At 42.9% G+C, this 17,575-nt stretch overlaps 1 protein-coding gene across 1 annotated transcript in view; it reads left to right on the top strand.

Annotated features, from left to right (window-relative positions):
* Positions 1-2,623: 2,623 nt before the first annotated feature.
* Positions 2,624-17,575, top strand: part of RPGRIP1 (RPGR interacting protein 1) — a 97,089-nt gene continuing 82,137 nt past the window's right edge. Inside the window, exons 1-2 of the mRNA XM_012466173.3 lie at positions 2,624-2,706; positions 10,788-10,910. Coding sequence (XP_012321596.2) covers positions 10,826-10,910 — 85 coding nt within the window. The 5' untranslated portion in view covers positions 2,624-2,706; positions 10,788-10,825. The remainder of the gene's footprint in view (positions 2,707-10,787; positions 10,911-17,575) is intronic.

The raw sequence follows: 17,575 nt of genomic DNA, 5'->3' as shown, positions 1-17,575 counted from the left end.
AAAAGTCCAGCTTTTTATTTGTTTTTCTCTTTTATATATTTAACTTTGATTATTTTATCTTTTCTGTGATTAGTAATGAAATGTGGCATTTTAAATAATGGAAGCTTTAAGAACTCAGAAATGAGCCAATGGCTGCTGGCTTTCTGGCTTCTCCATGAGTTTACACTTAACATTAAATTTGTCATCTTAAATATCAGGTTCGTTTCTCCAATTTAGGTGCATAACAGTAAGGGATTATCATAGGTAATTTGAGTTGGATCACAGAGGTTATTCAAATGACATATCTTTAAAAATTCATTACTGGCTTATTTAACATAGAAATGTTGCAGTATTTTCCTGAAGTTCAATTAATTTTTGTTTTGCCTTGGTTAGCAGTTTTATAAGAGTCACTATCTTCATTAAAATACTCACAATTTGGCCGGGTGTGGTGGCTCACGCCTGTAATCCAAACACTTTGGAGGCCAAGGCGGGCAGATCACCTGAGGTTGGGAGTTCAAGACCAGCCTGACCAACATGGTGAAACCCCGTCTTTAAAAAAAAATATTCAGAATTTTTACTCAGTCCAAATGGTTTGATCCTTAAATTATCAAAAACTTGTATTAAACTTGTCTGGGCCCTTATTTTTTTATAAACCTCCTTATAGACACATTCCTCTAGGATTTTTTTAAGCTTTTGAAGTTTAGAAACTACATTAGAATTAAACCATTGACCAGCCGGGCGCAGTGTCTCACACCTGTAATCCTAGCACTTTGGGAGGCCGAGGTGGGTGGATCACCTGAGGTCACAAGTTGAAGACTAGCCTGGCCAACATGGTAAAACCTTGTCAATGCTAATAAGACAAAAATTATCTGGGCATGGTGGTGCATACCTGTAATCTCAGCTACTCTGGAGACTGAAGCAGGAGAATTGCTTGAAACCATGAGGCAGAGGTTGCAGTGAGCCAAGATTGCAACATTGCACTCCAGCATGGGTGACAAGAGCAAAACTCTGTAATTGAGAACATGCGGTGTTTGGTTTTCTGTTCCTGTAATAGTTTGCTGAGAATGATGGCTTCCAGCTTCATCCACGTTCCTTTACTCACTATTAGTCAATGTGGACAGAGCTGAGAATAGCAGTTTTCTGGCAGGATAGCAACTTCTCAGCAATAAAGAAACTAGGGGTTTGGCCACCATCTCATATCTCTTCATATTCCAGGGCTCTTCTCCTTGCTCCAGACAGGTGATCAAATCTGAGAAAATTTCTAAATTCACTAATTTCTAGGCTTCCAGGGGGTCCTGGCTCTTCGCTATGGATCTCACGATACCTGCAGGTCACCGGGCGCAAAGCGTTTTTCTCTTTTTTTATATATACTTGAGCCCAGCTTTTTTTTTTTAATATAGAAAATTTTAATAAACAAGTATTGGATCCTATGTGCATCACTTTCTTTAAACTCTTTTTTTTTTTTTTTGAGACAGAGTCTTGCTCTGTCGCCAGGCGCCAGGCACCAGGCTGGAGTGCAGTGGTGCAATCTCAGCTCACTGCAACCTCCGCCTCTTCCCAGGTTCAAGAAATTCTCCTGCGTCAGCCTCCCTAGTAGCTGGGACTACAGGTGCGTACCACAATGCCCAGCTAATTTTTGTATTTTAATAGAGACGGTGTTTCACTATGTTGGCCAGGATGGTCTCGATCTCCTGACCTTGTGATCCACCCTCCTCAGCCTCCCAAAGTGCTGGGATTACAGGTGTGAGCCACTGCATCTGGCCAAGCCCAGCTTTTATATTTTATAACTGTGTCACTTAAACCTGGGAAAATATTATATTGGATTTTCCTCTCTTCACTGGAAAATGTTGTGTCCTGGATACTTTTTCTGCTTTCTAATTATCTCCCCAGCTTTATTCTTATTATTTTATGGGATTTAGAGGAAGTCACATGGGGCCCATTAACTATATGTTCATCCTCCTGGAAATCCCTGAACCTCATGGCAATAACCAGAATGGAGCTTTCTCAATCCACACACTCATTGCATTAAAGAGAGGATTTTATGTAATAATTGAGACCATATTCCACTTAATATATAATATGAATGCAGTGGCCAGCCATGCAGAATTTTTAAGAACATTTAATTTTTTTCTGAGGGAGTGGGGTCTGAAATTAAAAAAAAAAAAAGAACATTTAATTTTTTTATATCATGTCCTATGGCTTCATAATTACATCCCAAAGTTTGGTTTGAAAACTGTGGTTATGGTGAAATGGAAGATACACATTTTCTTACTTGAAAGGGCTCTGGAACATGTGGACTGAAAAGGCATGTTGATTCCACCAACCAGTGCAGTGTTTGTTTTCTTCAAAGGGATCTCAGGGCTCCAGAACAACTCCCACTGTTGTTGCCCTTCAGGTAAAGATTTAAAGATCAACCTCTCAACACCAACCAATTTTTTTTAATCTGAAATTAAGCAAATGTGTTTTCAGCTTTAATTTTAGTTGAGAAGTGGATCTGTTAAGGAATGTTTACACTGCTTTTTCTCCAAGTGAAACATGCATAGAGAAAAAACACAGCCTTCACACTCTGATCTGCAAAGAGTTAACGTCTTGAAAGCTAACCAGAACTGGATTAACTCCTCTGTTAACAAGCCAGAAGGACAAGAGGATTGGAACCTAGATTACCAAAGGACACCAGAACATTGAGAGAAAAGAAATAGCGAGAGCTATCTGGAGCAAGCAAGAACTGTAAGTTTCTAGCTGATGCATATTTATAGTTTCCTATGTCTTTCCTAGGGGTGTTTTTGAGAAGAATGAAACAAGTTTATTCTTTTTTTTTTTTTTTTTTTTTTGAGACAGTCTCACTCTGTCACCCAGGCTAGAGTGCACTGGCGTTATCTCTGCTCACTGCAACCTCTGCATTCCAGGTTCAAGCAATTCTTCTGCCTCAGCCTCCTGAGTACCTGGAACTACAGGCACACACCACCATACCCAGCTAATTTTTGTATTTTTAGTAGAGACGGGGTTTCACCCTGTTGGCCAGGCTGGTCTCGAACTCTTGACCTCAGGTGATCCACCCACCTCAGCCTCCCAAAGTACTGGGATTACCGGCGTGAGCCACCATGCCTGGCCTAGTTTATTTATTTTCTATTGTACGACCAGTCTCCCAGGCATCCAGCACAACATTACCAAATCATCTTTAATCCGGTCACCCTTTTAACTCTATCCCACATCCAACCAGTTGTCAAATCTTTTGATTCTCCTTCCTCAGTATGTTCATGATCCTTCCTATTCTTCTATCCTCCTACTTCCATCTTTCCCTAGTTCAAGACCTCTTGGCTAAATTATAGCAATATCCTCTTAACGCTGTCCTCTCTCCAATTTCCAAATCACTAATAATAGATGAATCTTTCTAAAGCTCTTCCAAAGCTCTAATTCTATTGCTCTTATGCTGAGAAATGTACCCACTATCTGCAGAATGAATAAAGCTCCTTTTCAAATCAATTAATTAATTTTTAAAAGTACAATTTCCATTTTATTTTTCTCCAGAGAACACTCATCTTCAGTCTTTTAAGGACTCAGCTCCTTACATGGATTTTGGTGGAGGTCGTGGGGCAGTACCCACAGGTCTAAATCAGGGTGGGGGTGTTCTGTCCTTCGGGCTTCATGAGATCGATTCCTGACTACTTTGCTGTGAATTGCACAACTCACACAGTAATGCAGCTTCACATAGAGCTTGGGAAGTACATACGCATCGAAGGCGCTCGCTTCAGAAATGTCCTTGACTGCTGTGGCCTCCACTATGTTTCGAATGATGAATTTCTTAATGGCTTTGTCCTTGGGTACGTATCAGGCACAGTTAGTGCACCGAATAGGCTGCATGTGGCCGTAGCCTTTTTTGGCACAACTGTTGTTCCTTCTTTTCTTTGTCATCTTGAAGGCACGCACCGGAGAGAGTTAATTAATTAATTTTTAATTGACAATTTGAAATTGTGTATATTTGTTGTGTAAAATTTGTTGCTTTGAAATATGTATATATGTATATATAGCAGAGAATGGCTACCTTGGACTAGTTAACATATGTATTACCTCGTATACTCATCAATTTTTTGTGTTTGATGAGAACACTTAAAATCTACTTTCTGGCCAGGCATGTGGTCTCATACCTGTAATCCCAGCATTTTGGGAGGCTGAGGCGGGTGGATCACTTGAGATCAGGAGTTCGAGACCAGCCTGGCCAATATGGCGAAACCCCATCTCTACTAACAATACAAAAATTAGCTGGGCATGGTGGCTTGTGCCTATAATTGCAGCTGCTTGGGAGACTGAGATATGAGAATCGCTTGAACCCTGGAGGCAGAGGTTGCAATGAGCTGAGATTGCACCACTGCACTCCAGCCTAGGCGACAGAGTGAGACCCTGTCTCAAAAAAATGATAATCAGAGTAAAGGGAACTGGCTATAAAATTTTAATTGCTTGCCCAATGATACAGAGTGTAAAAAAGAAAAAAGAGGCCATGAGCAGTGGCTCACACCTCAGCACTTTGGGAGGCCAAGGTGGGTGGATCACGAGGTCAGGAGTTTAAGATTGGCCTGACCAACATGGTAAAACTCCATCTCTACCAAAAATACAAAAATTAGCCAGCCATGGTGGCACATTCCGTAATCCCAGCTACTCTGGAGGCTGAGTCAGGAGAATCACTTGAACATGGGAGGCGGAGGTTGCAGTGAGCTAAGATTGCACCACTGCACTCCAGCCTGGGTGAAAGAGCAAGACTCTGTCTCAAAAAAAAAAGAAAAAAAGGATGATTTTAATTTCTGATGTCATCAACCTGTCTTTATACATCTATCACTGCTAAAGGGTTCTTCCCCCTTACTAACCTACCCTCATCCAAATGCACTGTGATTCTCAATATTACTGCAAGGAAATTTTTTTTTTTTGGCTTATATTTATTTATTTATTTATTTTTTATTGCATTTTAGGTTTTGGGGTACATGTGAAAAACATGCAAGATTGTTGCATAGATGCATACGTGGCAGTGTGATTTGCTGCCTTCCTCCCCTTCACCTATATGTGGCATTTCTCCCCATGCTATCTCTCCCCAACTCCCCAACCCTGCTGTCCCCCCCACTCCCCTGCAACAGACCCCAGTATAGTATAGTATAGTGCTCCCCTTCCTGTGTCCATGTGTTCCCATTATTCAACACCCGTCTATGAGTGAGAACATGCGGTGTTTGATTTTGTGTTCTTGTGTCAGTTTGCTGAGAATGATGGTTTCCAGGTTCATCCATGTCCCTACAAAGGACGTGAACTCATCGTTTTTGATGGCTGCATAATATTCCATGGTGTATATGTGCCACATTTTCCCTGTCCAGTCTATCATCGATGGGCATTTGGGTTGGTTCCAGGTCTTTGCTGTTGTAAACTGTGCCGCAATGAACATTCGTGTGCATGTGTCCTTATAGTAGAACGATTTATAATCCTTTGGATATATACCCAGTAATGGGATTGCTGGGTCAAATGGAATTTCTATTTCTAGGTCCTTGAGGAATCACCACACTGTCTTCCACATGGTTGAACTAATTTACACTCCCACCAACAGTGTAAAAGTGTTCCTATTTCTCCACATCCTCTCCAGCATCTGTTGTCTCCAGACTTTTTAATGATCGCCGTTCTAACTGGCGTGAGATGGTATCTCAATGTAGTTTTGATTTGCATTTCTCTAATGACCAGTGATGATAAGCATTTTTTCATATGCTTGTTGGCCTGATGTATGTCTTCTTTTGTAAAGTATCTGTTCATATCCTTCACCCACTTTTGAATGGACTTGTTTGTTTTTTTCTTGTAAATCTGTTTTAGTTCTTTGTAGATTCTGGATATCAGTCCTTTGTCAGGGAAATTTCTTTAGTCTTTCATCCTGTTGAGTTCAAAACAACTGATAAACCCATTTAACATCTACATTGGATTTTGGATGTTTCTTCAACATGCCTTCACTGACCCTCTCAACTAGCTTTTCTTCTCTGGCATTCCAATAAATTCCATTTCATTCTTAGAGCTTCTCTGACTTCGTGGTGTTTTTTTTTTTTTTTTTTTTTTGAGATGGAGTTTCGCTCTTGTTACCCAGGCTGGAGTGCAACGGCGTGATCTTGGCTCACCACAACCTCCGCCTCCTGGGTTCAGGCAATTCTCCTGCCTCAGCCTCCTGAGTAGCTGGGATTACAGGCATGCACCACCGTGCCCCGCTAATTTTTTGTATTTTTAGTAGAGACGGGGTTTCACTATATTGACCAGGATGGTCTCGATTTCTTGACCCTGTGATCCACCCGCCTCGGCCTCCCAAAGTGCTAGGATTACAGGCGTGAGCCACCGCGCCTGGCTGTTTTTGTTTTTGTTTTTTTCTGAGATGGAGTCTTGCCCTGTCACCCAGGCTGGAGTGCAATGGGGTGATCTCAGCTCACTGCAACCTCCACCTCCCAGGTTCAAGTGATTCTTCTACCTCAGCCTGCCAGGTAGCTGGGATTACAGGCACACACCACCATGCCTAGCTAATTTTTGTATCTTTAGTAGAGACGGGGTTTCACCATGTTGGCCAGGCTGTTCTTGAACTCCTGACCTCGTGATCCACCTGCCTTGGCCTCCCAAAGTGCTGTGATTACAGGCATGAGCCACCACACCTGGCCACTTTTTATTATTTTATTTTTATTATTTTATTTTATTTTATTTTTAGACAGAGTGCTGTTCTGCTTTGCCCAGACTGCAGTGCAGTGGCGCAATCTTGGCTCACTGCAACCTCTCTCTGCCGGGTTCAAGCGATTCTCCTGCCTCAGCCTCCCAAATAACTGGATTATAGGCACCCACCACGATGCCCAGCTAATTTTTGTCTCGTCATGTTGGCCAGGCTGGTCTCCAACTCCTGGCCTCAAGTGATCCACCCACCTCAGCCTCCCAAAGTGTTGGGATTACAAGTGTGAGCCACTGGGCTCGGCCTGAGATATACTTGTAATCCTAGGTTTAACATGCGAAAGTACATAAACTTTGGGGTGATTATTCAGCTTTCTTAAGATAGGCATGCTATGAAATGTGTATAGATCTATTTAAGACTATGATAGGCCGGGCGTGTGGCTCACGCCTACAATCCCAGCACTTTGGGAGGCTGAGGCAGGTGGATCACCTGAGGTCAGGAATTCAAGACCAGGCTGACCAGCATGGTGAAACCTCATCTCTACTAAAAATAGAAAAATTAGGCCAGGTGCAGTGACTCACGCCTGTAATCCCAGCACTTTGGGAGGTCAAGATGGGTGGATCACGAGGTCAAGAGATCGAGACCATCCTGGCCAACATGGTGAAAACCCATCTCTACTAAAAATACAAATATTAGCCGGGCTTTTGGCACATGCCTGTAGTCCCAGCTACTCAGGAGGCTGAGGCAGAAGAATCGCTTGAACCTGGGAGGCAGAGGTTGCAGTGAGCCGAGACTGCGCCACTGTGCTCCAGCCTGGTGACAGAGCAAGACTCCGTCTCAAAAACAAACAAACAAAAAAATTAGCTGGGCATGGTGGCACATGCCTGTAATCCCAGCTACTAGGGAGGCTGAGGCAAGAGAATCGCTTGAACCTGGGAGGCAGAGGTCGCGGTGAGCTGAGATCGCACCATTGCACTTCAGCCTAGGCAACAAGAGCAAAACTCCATCTCACAAACAAACAAACAAACAAACAAACAAAAAGACTGTGACATTAGAAAGATTCTCTTCATTTATTGTGATTTTAAAAAATGAAACATTATAGAACAGCGTATAAATAGTTCAAGTTAAATAGACTGGAAAGCAGATCAATACAATGTTTATGTTTTCTCTAGGTGATAGAATTTCTCCAATATACCTTTTGCTTTCTTCTTTATATTTCTGTCTGTTCAAAATAAGCTTGTGAACACCCTTATTCAGTTGACAAGTCAAGCTAGCGTCAACAAAAAGGGAGAATTTGATGTATAGGACACAGGACTCTGCTGTAGAACCTAAGGTAGGAACAGAGCCAGATAGTGACATTTATGGAAATAGAGAAAGACTGGGGCTGGGCGCGGTGGCTCACACCTGTAATCCTAGCACTTTGGGAGGCCGAGGTGGGTGGATCGCCTGAGGTCAGGAGTTCAAGACCAGCCTGGCCATCATGGAGAAATCCCATCTTAAAAAAAAAAAAGACTGGGAAATAATCAGACTGGTAAGATAAATTACAATTCCTGTTTGGGGAAGGTGAGTTTTAGATGTCTACTAGCCATGCAGAAATGTTTAAAAAGTAGGAATTTGTACAAATCTGAAAGTTAAGGCTAGAGACCTAATTTTTTCTTTTCCGAGATGGAGTGTTGCCCAGGCTGGAGTGCCGTGGTGCTATCTCAGCTCACTGTAACCTCCACCTCTTGGGTTCAAGCTATTTTCCTGCCTCAGCCTCCTGAGTAGCTGGGATTATAGGCACACGCCACCATGCCTGGCTAATTTTTGTACTTTTAGTAGAGATGGGATTTCACCATGTTAGCCAGGCTGGTCTCAAACTCCTGACCTCACGTGATCCGCCCACCTCGGCCTCCCAAAGTACTGGGATTACAGGCGTGAGCCACCTTGCCCAGACTTTTTTGTTTTGAGATGGAGTTTCACTCTTGTTGCCTAGGCTGGTGTGCAATGCTGTGATCTCGGCTCACTGCAACCTCAGCCTCCCAGGTTCAAGCGATTCTCCTGCCTCAGCCTCCTGAGTAGCTAGGATTACAGGCACATGCTACCGTGGCCAGAAAATTTTTGTAGTTTTAGGCTGGTCTCGAACTCCTAACATCAGATGATCCACCTGCCTTGCCCCCAAAGTGCTGGGAATAGAGGCGTGAGCCACTGCTCCTGCTGAGATGTAAATTTTGGAGACAAAATTGGAAAAGACTGGGATCAAGAACAGAATGCTTTAAGAACTTTTTGACTCATTTCAGCCCCTCGGTGTCATTCTCTCTCTTGTTTGTTCATTATTCTTTTCATACACTCAATATTTATTTATTGAGTACCTGCTATATGTCAATAACTGTTTGGATACTGCATCTATAGAGGTAAACAAGATAAATCATTTTTCTGCCTTAAAAGTCATTATGGCCAGGTGCGGTGGCTCATACCTGTAATCCCAGCACTTTGGGAGGCTGAGGTGGGCAGATCACCTGAGGTCAGGAGTTCGAGGCCAGCCTGACCAACATAGTGAAACCCCATCTCAAAAAAAAAAAGTCAGCCGGGCGTGGTGGCTCACGCCTGTAATCCCAGCACTTTGGGAGGCTGAGGCAGGTGGATCACGAGGTCAAGAGATCGAGACCATCTTGGCCAACATGGTGAAACCCTGTTTCTACTAAAAATACAAAAATTAGCTGGGCGTGGTGGCATGTGCCTGTAGTCCCAGCTACTCAGGAGGCTGAGACGAGAATTGCTTGAACCTGGGAGGGGGAGGTTGCAGTGAGCCAAGATCATGCCACTGCACTCCAGCCTGACGCCTGGCGACAGAGTGAGACTCTGTCTCAAAAAAAGAAAAAAAAAAGTCATTATGTTGCCAGGAGCAGTGGCTAACATCTGTAATCCCAGCACTTTGGGAGGCTGAGGTGGGTGGATCACCTGAGGTCAGGAGTTCGAGACCAGCCTAACCAACACGGAGAAAGCCTGTCTCTACTAAAAATACAAAATTAGCAGGGCGTGGTATCTCATACCTGTAATCCCATCTTACTCAGGAGGCTGAGGCAGGAGAATCGCTTGAACCTGGGAGGCAGAGGTTGCGGTGAGCCAAGATTGTGCCATTGCACTCCTGCCTGGGCAATAAGAGTGAAACTCCATCTCAAAAAAAAAAAAAAATCAATCATTATGTTTTGGTGAGAGAGGACAGACAATAAACTAGTATAAATAAATTAAGGTAGTTTCTGGGAAGGAAGAAAGGAAAGGAGGGAGGGAGAGAGGTAGGGAGAGAGGGAAAAAGAAACAGGAAGGAAAGAAAAGAAAGAAATAGAAGAAAAATAAGAAAAGAAAGAGAAAGAGATCAGATGCGGTGGCTCATGCCTGTAATCCCAACACTTTGGGAGGCCGAGGCAAGCAAATCACCTATCAGGAGTTCAAGACCAGTCTGGCCAACATGGCAAAACTCCATCTCTACTAAAAATACAAAAATTAGCCAGGTGCAATGGTGGGCACCTGTAATCCAGCTAAACTGGATACTATCATCCAGGAAAAAGAGTGTTGGCCAGAGTATGAGGCGACTCTGTAGATAGAATTTCCTGAGTATTCAGGCCACAGAGCTGAATATGGTCATTTGAGAGCTCCCAAGTTTACATAATAGTTCTAGCCATCCCCAGAAGCTAATTTAAACCTCTCAGCTTTATTTTGAACCTTCTATGAGAGAGAATCTGATTGGTCCAGCTTGGGTCATTTGTCTAACCCTGGTCCAATCAGCAACAACTTCAGGGACTGGGTTATAAAGTATAAACAGATTCCTGGGGAGTCAGTCACTGTAAATTGAGTGGAGAGAGGGATAGAGGCCTATGTCGCAGAGAAAAGGGAGGGTCATTGCTTCCAGGCTGAGCAGACACTTAAAAAATGATCCAAAAAATATATCCATCAATTCCATAATCATAAAACCTGATTTTCATTTTAAATAAAGTCATTACTACTGAATACTTGTTCTTACTCTCTAGTATAGAGTTGTCCACCCTACCACAAGAATGACTCTGACATGTCATATACCATCATGAACGTGCTGAGAAATTCCTGCCACAAGTTATGTACAGTTTTCAGAAAGTTGCATGTAATTCACTGAATTTTTCCTTTATTTTAGTGTCCTCTGGGATCTCTTACAGTTTGGGAACAGAGATCATGTCACATTTGGTGGACCCTACATCAGGAGACTTGCCAGTTAGAGACATAGATGCAATACCTCTGGTGCTGCCCACCTCAAAAGGTAAACCCCATGCCTGAGGATGGACACCTTTTAGAATTAAAAGAACTCTCAATCATTGTGGGACACCTTGCTCGTCTTCACAGAGACTGATTTACTTTCAGCTCTTTTCTTCAATCTTCTCACTATTTTTTTTTTTTTTTTGAGATGGAGTACTCTGTCACCCAGGTTGGAGTACAGTGGCAAGATCTCACTGCAGCCTCCAACTCTCCAACTCCTGGGTTCAAGCGATTCTCCTGTCTTAGCCTCTCAAGTAGATGGGATACAGGCATGCACCACCCTGCCTGTCTGGTTTTTGTATTTTTAGTAGAGACAGGGTGTCATCATGATGACCAGGCTGGTCTCGAACTCCTGACCTCAATTGATCCACCTACTAGGCTGGTCTTGAACTCCCGATCTCAAGTGATCTACCCGCCTTGGCCTCCCAAAGTGCTGGGATTACAGGTGTGAGCCACCATGCCTGGCCCTCTTCTCATATTTTATTCTTAAATTCATTTTTTTTTTTTTTTGAGGTGGAGTTTCACTCTCGCTCTGTTGCCCGGGCTGGAGTGTGGTGGCCCTGATCTCGGCTCACTGCAACCTCCACCTCCCAGGTTCAAGCCATTCTCCTACCTCAGCCTCTCGAGTAGCTAGGACTACAGGCAGTCGTCGCCATGCCTGCCATTTTGTATTCTTAGTAGAGACAGGGTTTCACCATATTGGCCAGGCTAGTCTTGAACTCCTGACCTCAAGTGATCTGCCTGCTTCAGCGTCCCAAAGTGCTGGGATTACAGGCATGTGCCACCACACCCAGCCTTATTCTCAAATTCTTATAATAAAATTATTATTGTGTGGGTTTAGAAGGTAAAGCTAAATACAACCACCACAAACAGCACAACCAAAGCTAAGAACAAACTAGTGTGTTTCATTCATCTATCCATGTGATTAGCCCTTAGCCCTTCACTTCCACTAAGCAAAAGTATGCAATTTAAGATAAAAGGGCTTAGCCCTACCAGAGCTTCTTCCACACATGATTTAAGATATTTTTGTAACTTTGGCCAATCGTGGGGGCTCACACCTGTAATCCCAGCTACTCAAGAGGCTGAGGTAGGAGGATCACCTGAGGCCAGGAGTTCAAGACCAGCCTGGGCAACATAGCAGTACCCTATCTCTAAAACAACCAAAAAAGTTATTTTTGTAATATTGTTACACTTTCCCATTCTTCAATTCCAATCATAGCTACTGTTGATTCTATTTTCACTTGACTTCACTTTTATAAAATTATTTTTTGAGGATAGGGCACTTTTTGCACTGCCCATGAGTATATAAATGATGCAAACATTTTGGAAAATGTTTGCCATTATCTAGTAAAGTTAAACATATAATTCTACTTCTGTGTATAAAATTTGCAGAAATTGGCTGGGCACAGTGGCTCACACCTGTAATCTCAGCACTTTGGGAGGCCGAGGCAATTGGATCACCTGAGATCGGGAGTTCAAGACCAGCCAGACCAACATGGAGAAACCCTGTCTCTACTAAAAATACAAAATTAGCTGGGCGTAGTGGTACATGCCTATAGCATACCAGCTACTCAGGAGGCTGAGGCAGGAGTATCGCTTGAACCCGGGAGGCAGAGGTTGTGATGAGCTGAGATTGCACTGTTGCACTCCAGCATGGACAACAAGAGCAAAACTCTATCCCCCCCAAAAAAAAAACTTTGCAGAAATTAACTCTTGCATATATGTACCGGGAGACATATACTAGAATGTTCATAGCAGTGTTTTTTTTTTTCAGGAGCTATTCAGGTGCTTTACCAATTTTCTTTTTAATTCAGTGGCCAGTTTTGCCAATTTTTATATTGGATTATTTGTTTATATTATTGGTTGTAAGAGTTCTTTGTATATTTTGTACACAATTGAGAATTTTGTGCTTCTCAAAGCTTTAACTGTTCCACAGACAAAGTCCATGAAACATGAATTGACTGACATAATTTATCAAACTGGAAGGGTCATAGAACTAGTGACAGGAAACCTTTGTTCAGGAACGACCTACCTGGAGAGTTCCAGTCAGTTTGGAAGCCACCCACATAACCAAAAAGCTAAATATTTATCTTCAGTACCATAAAAGAAAAATGGAAGATGACAAAGGGCAAATTTACACGTTTACTTTGTGAGAAAAGAAGCTTTTCTAGGTTTCATTACAAACATGTCCAATTTCACTTCTGTTGTTTATAAATAACTAAAAGTAAGTGAAGTACTCTCTTTTTTTATTTTTATTTTTTTATTTTTTTGAGACAGGGTCTTGCTCTGTCACACAGGCTGGAGTGCAGTGGTGCGATCTCAGCTCACTGCAACCTCTGCCTCCCCAGGCTCAAGCAATCCTCTAGCCTCAGCCTCTCAAGTAGCTAGGACTACAGGAACACACCACCACGCCTGTTTATTTGTTTTTGTTTTTATAAAGACGGGGTTTCACCATGTTGGTCAGGCTGGTCTTGAACTCCTGACCTCAGGTGATCTGCCCGCCTTGGCCTCCAAAGTGCTTGGATTACAGGTGTGAGCCACCATGCCTGGCCTTTTTTTCTTTTCTTTTCTTTTTTGTCTTTTTCACACCTGTTTTTTTGTAGAGAGAGGTTTCACTGTGTTTGCCCAGGCTGGTCTCAAACTCCTGACCTCAACCTATCTGCCCACTATGGCCTCCCAAAGTGCTGAGATCATAAGCATAAGCCACCGTACCTGGCATAAGTATTTGTCATAATAAAGATTTTCGTAAAGGCATATGGTCATATTACAATTTTCTTCCTAGTGACCCTACTTTCCTAGTTTACCTAGTAACATTATTTTGCAGGTTCTTTGATTTGGAAGTTGTATTTTTTTTCATTCTAAGTATCTGGAATTTACCTCAGAAACATTGTTTTGGGAGAAAAAAACTTTTGATGTCACAAATAGATAAGACTACATTAGGGAATTTAAAGAAATTTCTTTTTTTTTTTTTTTGAGTTGGAGTCTTGCTCTGTCACCCAGGCTGGAGTGCAGTGGTTCGATCTCGGCTCACCACAACTTCCACCTCCCAGGTTCAAGCGATTCTCCTGCCTCAGCCTCCCAAGCACCTGGGATTACAGGCATGTGCCACTATGCCTGGCTAATTTTTGTGTTTTTAGTAGAGATGGGGTCTCACTATGTTGGCCAGGCTGGTCTTGAACTCCTGACCATACGATCCACCCGCCTCAGCCTCCCAAAGTGCTGAGATTACAGGCGTGAGCCATCGCGCTCGGCACATTAAAGGAATTTTCTTTTCTTTTTTTTTTTTTTTTGATACAGAGTCTTGCTCTGTCACCAGCCGCAGTGGCACGATCTCAGCTCTTTGCAACCTCTGACTCCCTAGTTCAAGCGATTCTCTCCTGCCTCAGCCTCTCGAGTAGCTGGGATTACAGGCACATGCCACCAAGCTCAGCTAGCTTTTTTGTATTTTTAGTAGAGACAGGGTTTCACCATGTTGGCCAGGATGGTCTCGATCTCCTGACCTCATGATCTGCCTGCCTCGGCCTCCCAAAGTGCTGGGAGAGCAAGACCCTGTCTCAAAAAACAAAAAACAAACAAACAAAAAGTATATTAATGGCAAATAAGCACATAAAATGTTCAATATAATTAGTTATTAGAGAAATGTAACATAATAATGAAAATTAATACAATTAAAACCACTACATACCCACTAGGATGTCTAAATTTAAAAAGACCAAGTGTTGGCAAGGATGTGGAGGAACTGGAACTCTCATACACTGCTGGTGGGAATAGCAAATAGTATAATCACTTTTTTATTTTAAATATGGGGTTTCTTCATGATGGCCAGGCTGGTCTTGAACTCCTGACCTCAGGTGATCCACTCACCTTGGCCTCCCAAAGTGCTAGGATTACAGGCGTGAGCCACCGCGCCCAGCGGTATAATCACTTTGTAAAACAGTTTGGTAGTCTTTTTAAAAGTTAAATCTAGGCTGGGCGTGGTGGCTCATGCCTATAATCCCAGCACTTTGGGAGGCCGAGGCAGGTGGATCACTTGAGGTCAAGAGTTGGATACCAGCCTGACCAACGTGATGAAACCCCATCTCTACTAAAAATACAAAAATTCACTGGGTGTGGTGGCTCATACCTATAATCTCAGCAACTCAAGAGGCTGAGGCAGGAGGGTTGCTTGAACCCAAGAGGCAGAGGTTGCAATGAGCCAAGATCATACCATTGCCCTCCAGCCTGGGCAACAGAGCCAGACTCCATCTCAAAAAAAAAAAAAAAAAAAAAGGTGGAGAGCGGGTGACTCACGCCTGTAACCCCAGCACTTTGAGAGGCCAAGGTGAGCAGATCACGTGAGGTCAGGAGTTTAAGACCAGCCTGACCAACATGGAGAAATCCCATCTCTACTGAAAATACAAAATTACCGGGGGTGTTGGTGCATGCCTGTAATCCCAGCTACTTGGGAGGCTGAGGTAGGAGAATCACTTGAGCCTGGGAGGCAGAGGTTGCAGTGAGCCAAGATCACACCATTGCACTCCAGCCTGAGCAAAAGATAGAAACTCCATCTCAAAAAAAAAAGTTAAACCTACACCTATCTTGTGACTCAACTGTTTTATACTTTTCTATTTACCCAAAAGAAACAGAAACATGTCCACACAAAGACTTGTACATGGATGTTCATAGCAGCTGTAACTGTAATAGCCAAAAATGGAAACAATTCAATGCCCATTAACAGTAAATGAATATTTTTTAAAAAGTGAATGGACATGTGATAGACTATGTTAGGAAGAATAATAAAAAAAAGTGAATGGATAAATAAATATGGTTTATTCATTCAAAGGAATATTACTCAGCAATTAAAAGGAACTATTGAAGCTGGGGGCAGTGGCTCACGCCTATAATCCCAGCACTTTGGGAGGCTGAGGTGGGCGGATCACCTGAAGTGTGGAGTTCAAGACCAGCCTGACCAACATGGAGAAATCCCGTTTCTACTAAAAATACAAAATTAGCCGGGTATGGTGGCGCATACCTGTAATCCCAGATACTCAGGAGGCTGAGGCGGGAGAATTGCTTGAACCCGGGAGGTGGAAGTTGAAATGAACTGAGATCACACCATTGCACTACAGCCTGGGTGACAGAGTAAAACTCCATCTCAAAAAAAAAAAAAAAGAAAGGAACTATTGACCTATGAAATATCGTGAATCAATCTCAAAATAATTATAATGAGTGAAAGAAGTCAGACCAAAAAAAAGGTACACAGTGGACTAATTGATCTATATAAAATTCTAGAAAATAGTGGTCCGGTGGAGTGGCTCACACTTGTAATCCCAGCACTTTGGGAGGCCAAGGTAGGTGGATCACTTGAGGTCAGGAGTTTGAGACCAGCTTGGTCAGCATGGTGAAACCCCATTTCTACTAACAAAACACAAATTAGCCGGGCGTGGTGGTGCACACCTGTAGTCCCAGTTAGTTAGGAGGCTGAGGCAGGAGAAATGTTTGAACCTGGGAGGCAGACGTTGCAGTGAGCCAAGACTGTGTCACTGCATTCCAGCTGGGCAAGAGCAAGACTTTTTCTCAAAAAAATTAAAAATAATAATAAGTAAAATTCTAGAAAATGGAAACTAATCTATAATGACATAAAACGTTTTTGTTGATTCCTGGGAACAAAGGCAGGGGTTGAGGTTGGGGTAGGGTGGGAAGGAATGGATTACAAATGGATACAAGGAAACTTGGGAATGTAGAATATGTTCATTACCCTAATTGTGGTGGTGGTTTCACAGGTATATGCAAATGTCAAAATTAATCCAAATTTTCACTTTAAATATGTACAGTGAATTACGTATCAATTATACCTCAATAAAGCTGTTCTTTGAAAATTTTCATGTTATCTTCCAAAGGATAGATCAGTAAGGTGATGGTGATGGCTGAAGTGGTTCTGAGACCAAAGGTTTGAGCCCTCCTTCTTCCCAGTGTGGAGAGAAGCTGTCTTTTGTATTCTGGGATTTTAAGATGGTTCCTGGCTGGGTGTGGTGGCTCACACCTGTAATTCCAACACTTTGGGAGGCTGAGGTGGATCGATCACTTGAGGTCAGGAGTTCGAGACCAGCCTGGACAACATGGTGAAGGCTCGTCTCTACTAAATGTTGAGAAATGTAACGTGTATGAATATTGATGTTGAGAAATGTTAAGTTTATGAATATTGATGAATGCTGAGTGTATGATAGAATATATTGTTTGCTAGGAAGAACGATGGTAAGGAAAACCTAGCTGCCCCCTCCCAAGTAGAAAACTACTTGGGGCATTCCAAAGTGGCAGGACAATATATAGATATCATACACCTGTTAAAACAATTATTTAAGCTATCTGACCCTGCTCCCACGGCTCCCTCGTGGAGAATACTTTTTAGGTTGTTTGTGATCAGTGGTAAGCGGGCACCAGCTGTCTACCTGGCATGTTTTGTGTTATGAGAAAACACCGAACACCTGTTTGTTAATAAGGATCACCTGTTCAGAGAGAATAAAAGCCTGGGTCAGCGTCTTCTCGGGGCCTTCAGTTTGGAATGCTGTCAGTCTCTGAGGCTTTCAGCTTGGAAGGCTGCTGGCCCCTCAGCCCCACTTTGCTGTTCTGAGTGTCTGCCTCTCAGTTCCTTCAGCGCTGCCAGGGTGGGATTCTTTACAGCCGAGCTGG

The sequence above is a fragment of the Aotus nancymaae genome, unplaced genomic scaffold (assembly GCF_030222135.1).
Source record: "Aotus nancymaae isolate 86718 unplaced genomic scaffold, 86718_ANA_hifiasm-v0.15.2.pri h1tg000011l, whole genome shotgun sequence".
Taxonomy (NCBI): domain Eukaryota; kingdom Metazoa; phylum Chordata; class Mammalia; order Primates; family Aotidae; genus Aotus; species Aotus nancymaae.
This window is presented reverse-complemented; position numbering and strand designations above follow the sequence as displayed.